This window comes from Halyomorpha halys, unplaced genomic scaffold, assembly GCF_000696795.3.
Source record: "Halyomorpha halys isolate HHAL.00 unplaced genomic scaffold, Hhal_1.1 Scaffold1300.1, whole genome shotgun sequence".
Taxonomy (NCBI): Eukaryota; Metazoa; Arthropoda; class Insecta; order Hemiptera; family Pentatomidae; genus Halyomorpha; species Halyomorpha halys.
The window spans coordinates 212,404-220,645 of record NW_027105571.1 but is presented as its reverse complement, the minus strand read 5'-3'; the positions used below and the strand labels follow the sequence as shown (position 1 = coordinate 220,645).

The following is an 8,242-nucleotide window of genomic DNA, read 5'->3' as shown; positions in this document are numbered from 1 at the left end:
TATATATATATATATATATTTACAAGTATAAACGAAAACATTAAATACAAAGAATATATAAATCTTATTTGAAACTTTCAATTGTTATTCTTCCGGAATCGGGTGGACAGAAGGTAGTCGAAGATACAGGATTTGAAGATTGGAAGGGTTTTAGAACTACGAATAAAGGAGGGAATAGAATTCCATAGGGAAGAGGAACGGCCAAGGAAAGATCTATCAAAGGCTGCGGTTCGGTTGCCAGTTATATATAAGTCTGGAGGCCGTGAGCGGGTATTACGGGAATGCACTGAGAATTTAAATTGAAGGATATCAGAGATGTAAGATGGGACGGCAGGATTGGATAACTTGGTAGAGGAAGGAAGCAAGAAAATATTTGTGACGGAAGGAGGGAGTTAAAAGCCATTTTAACTCTCCATAAAATCGGGTGACAGAGGCGTCCCTGGGGACCCTAAAGATGAATCGTACAAAGCAATTATTTAACTCTTTTAATTTTGCATCAAGTTCCCCAGAGACACCCCTGTAAACCACACAGCAATAATCAATGTGGGGGAATATTAAGGAAATAACCAGGAGCCTACAGGTTTCAAAAGGAAGTAGGTGATAAAGGTAATTTAAACGCTTTAGGGTGGAGAAGGTATGTCAGAAATATCTTATTGTATAGCTATATGAAATATATTTGTATAGATGACAATATTTCAATAATGGAAATTGATAAATAATAAAAAAAATGATTATAGGAATTTTAAATGTATATATATATATATAATATATAGATAAAAATAACTTAATCGTTATAATTTTATGACACAATAGTACATGAATGTGGGATAATATCCCAAAAAATTGTACAAGCACAAAATATAGAGTAGTTGATATTCTAATTGGAAGTTTGCTTCTCCTCAACAATTTAAAAAATTATTATAATCAATTTCCTTAAAAGAAATCCAGGTTAAATAATATCCTTGTGAAAAGTAAATGATAATAAAATAAAAAAATTGAGACTATGTTACATTGACTTAGGCATAAAATTCTGCAAAGTTTTATTAGTCAATTTGAGGCTGTGATACTAAAATTAAGATTGTAATTGATGATGGCCGAGTTTTAGACTATTTGGATAATTTTTGTTATTATTAGTTGTATTTTATTGTTTTTTTTCCTCTCAATTATTAAACAAATAGCAGTGATCAAAATTTTAGATAGAAAATAAACCATATGTAAAATATTGTATTTAATGAGATTAATTTTATAACAAATATTATAATATATAATAGAAATGATTTAAAGTATATTGGTATATAACTATTATATTAAAAAAAAAAAAGTGTTATGTTTATAAAAATTATTTGTATAAAATCATTTTAAGATTGTTGATAATTTTATATATGATAGTTGTGATTGATTTAAAAATTCAGACAGCAGTCCTAAACGTCATCATATGGATAATTAAAGAATGGTTAAAGTTTTCAGGGTGGTTTAATTTTCTAGAAGTTATTATTGGGAAAATAATAAGTTAATTGTTTTGTAGACTAAAAAAACAAAACAATATTTTTTCATTTATTGAAATAAAATTATTCAAGTAGTTAATTAATTGTTCCTATACCTAAGTTGTAACTATAAATTAATTGTTTATAGTAATTTTAATATGTAATAAGTAACATGTAACATGTGTGTACGCAGGGACCTAAAAGCCAGATGCGTCATTCGGTGGGTGGTCCTTTCTTTAACTTTCATTAGAATGCATGAGCATGTATTAAGTGTCTGTTCCTATGTCCATTATGTCTGTTATGTTCGTATATTAGAATTTGTGTGCACTCTACTTTGTATTAAGTAGTATTGTATTAAAATGGAGTCAATTTCAAGATATTGACTTTGAAGATTTATGGGATAATCTATTTTCAAAGAGACCTCTAGTTGATGATCAACATCTCAGTGCAATGAAGCCTCAATCAGCTGAGTGGCTGTTTCAGAACTAATAGATCTTCAGAGGAGAAACTCTCTGAAATTAAGGAGAAATACTATTCAAGTGAAGTTTCAAGATGATTTAGAAAAATAATAGGGATATACAAGACAAGTTTCTTTAAATATATGAGACCAGGGTTTAGGGAAGATGACCAAGTGGTAGTAAATAAATATATTTTAATATAAAAATATATTAAATAAACAATAAACAATAAATAAACAATAAACTTGTTGTCCTAATTGCTGATAATTTAGGCTTTATAGTTTATTTATTTATTGTGTTATTTATGAGTTGAAATTATCATCAGGTAATTTTAAAACAGGGAATATTAGAAAGATGGTTCAATAGGAAAAATATGTTTTTTTTAAGTATGGTTGCATGTAGATTATAGACGTCATTGTAGAATAGAAAAATTATTTTGATGATGAAATGTTTATGATCACTATACAAGTCTCATTTGTCTTTCATCTCTTAAAAGAAAAATTGAATTATCAGGCTGTATAATTAGATTATTTTGATTTTTATATTTATGTATTCAATATTAAAGAAATGTTCTGTTTATTTTTATTAAAAATTATTATATACCGGACATTGTTTTCCAATTCCAAAACAGCTTATATATATATACAGATATTTAAATGGCATTGTTTTCACTTACTAAAGTGCTTAAGATCATTTAGTGGATTGCTGACTAGATGTGCTAGGATTGTTCAAAAATAGAAAATGCAAGTGCATGATAGAAATTTATGGTGAATTTTCTTCAGAATCAATTTTCTATTTCCGACAGATTTAGTGACAGGCTGCTAATTAAAAAGATTAATTATTTGTTTAATTAACTGATTTGATAAAATTAAAAACTCTTATGTTCTAAACGTATTGTTGTATGTGATTGTATTGTTTTATTAACTCGCAATCCAAAAAAAAAAAAAAAAACTACAGACACTATCTTATTCAAACAAACACCGCCCAACAAACACATATAAAAAAAAAATTGTTTGTTAATTTAATAATGTCAGTGCTGAAATATGTTTTCTTAATGTTTCAGATCACTTTGTTTTATTATTACATTTTGTCTTTTATGATAACGTTTTGGGGGGAAATTCCCCCCACTAATTGGGGGAATTCCACTCACTAATACTATAATTAACATTATAAAATAAATATATAGCAGTGAAATATATTAGAATTGACAAGTATTTGATGTTAACATTGAGCTGTTTAATTTTATATTGGTGTTAGTCCATTTTATGTTAAAAATGAGATATTGAATGGTTTGGGTTGGATTATATTTAAGAACATGGTTAACAGATAATATAGTAGAATAATGTTTTTGGATTTTTAAGGGTACCAAATTTATCTATTATTATTGACAATTCTATTATCCCAATCAGCATAAGTAACCTTGTTTGTTCATTTTTTTTTTTTTTTAATGGCGTAAAATATCACTGGTCATCAACGCCATTAATTTCTTATTTATTTTTTTGTGTGTGTTTGATATCATATTTGTGACAGTAAATCTTTTATTTTAAAAAATGAATTACCAATTTTTAATGTTTGATCATTGCCTTTAAAGGTTTTTTAAATATTCGGGTTTAATCGTAAGCTATTAAGGTGTAACATGAAATATGATGTATATAGTTATATAATTTAATCAATCATTATTAAGTCCTCGTAGGTTTCTTATTTAGCAATTTTCATGTTACGAAATCTTGATCATTCTAAATATATTAGTAATAATTTACTTCACAATGAAAAGATAATGTAATGTAAATTGAGGTAGCTAAATTGATTTTTTATTTTAAATGAACTTACACCATTTTCAAAATAAACGGCTTAATTGTACTTTTTGTATGCCGACTCACAGATTATAATATCTCCCTCAACTAGCATTAAAAGATTCACTCCGGTGAAGTAAATATACTTTAGTGATCTGGTGTCTGGTTTTTTTTTTTAAGGTGAAATGAATATAATTAAATATGTGCGACTAATAAGTTATTTATGAAATAAAATCTTTTTTTGATTTTTAATTGTAATGCTTGATTTTAATGTTGTTATTAACATTAAAATTAATTAATGTAGTTTATGGTGGCAAAAAAATGTTAATCTATTTTTTAAACACTTTTTGTTCCAAGGTTTTATTTTTGAATTTTAATGCTTCATTTTGTTTTTTTTTTTCTTCTTCCTAGGAATTTATCTTCTTTTAAAAAAATATCACTATTTCATAATAAAGCATCCATAACAATTGAATGATAACAATATCTATTTAGTTAGATGAAATAGACTATGTTATATACTAAGAGAAAAAAAATTGTCACTTTTTCTGGTAAAATGCTTCAATCTACAACCCTATTCCATGTACTGAACCCTATTTCATAACCTAATCAAAACTCTTTTCGAGGTGGTTGTGTTAGATTAGATACTTCTGATTCCAGTAAGGTACACTATACCTGAAGGCCTCGACAATGCGAGTTAATACTGGTTAGGTAGCTGAAACTCCACTCAGTTGGGATCGTGGCCTAGAGGTTGCAAAGGGGTTGGCAAGTCCTACGGAAACTAACTGTAGATCCTTACGAAAGGAATAAAAGGGTGTAAGATAAAGGAGATAACCAGTAGGATTTATCATGAAACAAGAACACATCAGATGTATCAATAAATACTGCAAGAATATATTGAATCTAATTATGTTAATTTGCTATTTCCCAAAAGGTACCTATACTCCAATAGCCCTTGGGTAACCAATCTGCTAAGAATACAAAGGCAGCCTGTAAAAAATTACTTTACTGTGAATCAATATATTCTTTTGTTCACATTTATTTATTGAAATAATACATCCACAATTATGATGATATTTACATGGTTTGTACATTAGAACATTAATTATACAATTAATAAATCATTATTACAATTCAATTAATAAATCAACATTATACAACATTTGAACAAACATGGGTAAGCTTTGTGGCGGGAAGTGATAAAAGTATTAGTTCTTCCAGGCTCTCATAGGTAGCGTCGCTCATTATAGTTGTCCAGGGTATGAAATAACTTCTTGGAGGTTTGGTTCATGGATGATCTGCTTCATGTGAAAAAATATAGGTGACTATGCTCCTCGTCACAGGAGATTGCCAAAGTGGGCTCAAAGATACTGATTATAAAGCCTACAGCTGTACCATGAAATGCATGGTTCATAGCAATGTGAGATGTTTGACCCCTTCATAGACTTTCCTTGATCTGGCCATTAAGAAACATCTGTGAAAAGATCACATCGCATGGCCTAAGTTCTTCATAGTCAGAAATGCCAACAAAAATTAGATATAATTATTAATTTATTGGCATAATTAAAATAACCTCTGCTAATTATTTTTCTAAATATTAATTATAAGTTGATCATAAACTAAATTAATTTAAGAAACAGTGGCAATTTTTTTTCTCTGTGTACTTTTTGTTTTGTGCTTTATTTTGACTTAGTTCTGTGATTAGATTTTTAGGGAGATTTTTACTATGATTTCTATTTTAACTTTAGAAACTCTATTTTATAAATAATTAGATGTGTTGCTATGATTAAATCAAATAATGATAATTAAATGACCAAATATAATAATAGAATTAGATAATCATAATATGTCTAGAATTGTTGAGTTATTCAAAGAATGATTAGTTCCTTCTGTTGTAGTATTATTAACAAACAAATTATTTTGATTGTAAATAATATTATTTACAATCAAAATACTAGGCTTGTTAATAATAATGATGTTAATAATATTACATGGAAATAATAAAACAATATAATATTTGTAAAAGATTATTCTTGTTCAAAAAATGATTAATATTTTTCCTTTGTTCAAGAAGACTTCAATCACAAAAAAAGCTCCAGTAATGACCGATAAAGATGTCCCTCACAACATGTCCAAGAAAGACGTTATTAGGGCTTCTGATTTCAATTTTCTCATGGTCTTGGGAAAAGGAAGTTTCGGAAAAGTGAGAATTTTATTTATTATGTTGATATATTAATCTGAAACAATATTTTTAAAACACAACTCTGTTTCAGGTTATGTTAGCTGAAAGGAAAGGAACTGATGAACTTTACGCCATTAAGATTTTGAAAAAAGATATAATTATTCAGGATGATGATGTCGAATGTACGATGGTAGAAAAAAGAGTTCTCGCACTTTCTCAGAAACCACCTTTTTTAGTACAATTACATTCCTGCTTTCAAACAATGGTTTGTCATTGTAGATATTTTGTTTATTAAACAAATAAATTGATAAAATAAATAATTATAAAAACTTTTCAGGACCGTTTGTATTTTGTAATGGAATACGTAAACGGGGGTGATCTTATGTTTCAAATACAACAGTGTGGAAAGTTTAAGGAGCCAGTTGCTGTGTGAGTTGAAGAGAAATATTATTTTCAAAATTTATTAAACCTTACTAGTGTGAAATTTTTGCAACAATTTGCTGTAAGGAATTGAAATCATACATAAATAGACCTAACTATTCATAATATTTTCTCTTCTCTTAAGTGCTTCAATTATACCATTTACAGATTAAAAAAAATCTATACTCTTAGATAAAAAGTAATAATAATAAGGCATGTGATAAAAAATTAAAATTACAACTTAAACAAAAAATTAAGAAAAAATGGGATGAAATTTACTAATTTTTAATATATTAATTCTTGTGAAAGTAATTCTTCCTTTTTATCATCTTTATTTCTTTTTCATTTTTCTTCGACATTACCAATGATTTAACATTTTGTTTATATCTTTTCTTTAGTTTCCTAATTAATGTTATCCATATAATTATATTATTTCATATTTATCTATCATTTGTCCTAATTTTACATGGAAACTTATCTTAGGGCTGTCCCTATCTCAGATGGTTAGACCTAGGTCTATCATTCTGAGATCTATGGGCGGTGCCGGTTCGAACCCAGCCTGGGGGTGTTGACTTTTTTCATTAAGGGGCAGTCCCAGAAAATGTTAAACTTGACACCTCCACCATGGTTAGAATAGGTTAGTCACCTATAGATAACTAGACAAACATCACCTTCACTGTGGATTGCCTTAAAAAAAAAACTTATCTTAATTTAATTATCTGGGGTATTACTTAACTTAGTATTAGAAGAGAACAGTCCAAAGTTAAATATTAAAAGTGGTCCTTAGTTTAGTTAAGTTGGAAAACTTTTTTAATTCTCAATCCCTAAGATTTTTTTTTCAATTCTTGTTTTACAGCAATAATTTTGTTTTTTTATTTGTAAATAGACTTTTTTTCAGTTTCATTAAAATTTGTTGATATCTTTCGAAAAGTCAAAACATCCCCTTTTCTTTTCTTCTCCAATTATACCATGCAATAATAAGCTTATAACAAATGAAAATTTTGAGATTTATTCTAAATTTAAATTTCTTTATTTCAGGTTCTACTCTGCCGAAATAGCGATAGGTTTATTTTATTTGCATGTTAGAGGAATAATTTATAGGGATCTCAAGTTAGATAATGTACTCCTAGACCAAGACGGACATATAAAGATTGCTGACTTCGGTATGTGTAAAGAAGGTATAAGCGGAGACAAAACAACCAAAACGTTCTGTGGCACTCCAGATTATATCGCGCCTGAGGTAATTTATTTTCCATTATTTACAAATTATTTAACTATTATACAGTTCTTTCATATTCTTCTTCAATGAAGAAAATTAAACTTTTTAAATAATTTGAAAACTATCCATATCTCAGAACATTTCATATAATCGTTTGAGGAACAATTAAATTATTTCCCAAGTTAAATCAAAACAATGCCATATCAAAAAAAAAATATATTTCAAAGAAAAGAAGATTCTTCTTGACCACTTTTCCAAGAACTAACCTTCAATCTAATCAAATTCTTTGAAACTTTTAAAATGGTTAATGGTTTTATATAGTATTTATCCAGTAAAGTATTCAAACTTATTTTTCTTTTGCAGATTATTTTATACCAGCCTTATGGAAAATCTGTTGATTGGTGGGCATATGGTGTACTTTTATATGAAATGTTAGTTGGGCAACCACCTTTCGATGGAGAAGATGAAGAAGAACTCTTTGCCGCTATAACCGACCACAGTGTCAGTTATCCAAAAGGCCTCTCGAAGGAATCAAAAGAAGCTTGTAAAGGGGTTAGTCATCAAAATAGTTAATAGATTATCATCAAACAAATCAGTGTGATATAAAAATTATGTAATTTTTAAGTTTTCTATGTTCTGTTGGTTTCTAAATGGTTATTTGAATGCACAGTTAATTTAATTTCTCCTTA

At 27.9% G+C, this 8,242-nt stretch overlaps 1 protein-coding gene across 5 annotated transcripts in view; it reads left to right on the top strand.

The window, feature by feature from the left end:
* Pkc53E (Protein C kinase 53E) overlaps positions 1 to 8,242 on the top strand; it is a gene marked incomplete at its 5' end in the record, with an annotated part of 95,988 nt that overhangs the window by 78,493 nt on the left and 9,253 nt on the right. For 2 of the 5 annotated variants that reach the window (XM_014434071.3, XM_014434073.3), the window contains 6 exon segments: positions 1,678 to 1,704; positions 5,807 to 5,935; positions 6,006 to 6,179; positions 6,252 to 6,343; positions 7,373 to 7,574; positions 7,917 to 8,105. In XM_014434071.3, coding sequence (XP_014289557.3) covers positions 1,678 to 1,704; positions 5,807 to 5,935; positions 6,006 to 6,179; positions 6,252 to 6,343; positions 7,373 to 7,574; positions 7,917 to 8,105 — 813 coding nt within the window. 5 annotated transcript variants of the gene reach the window in all.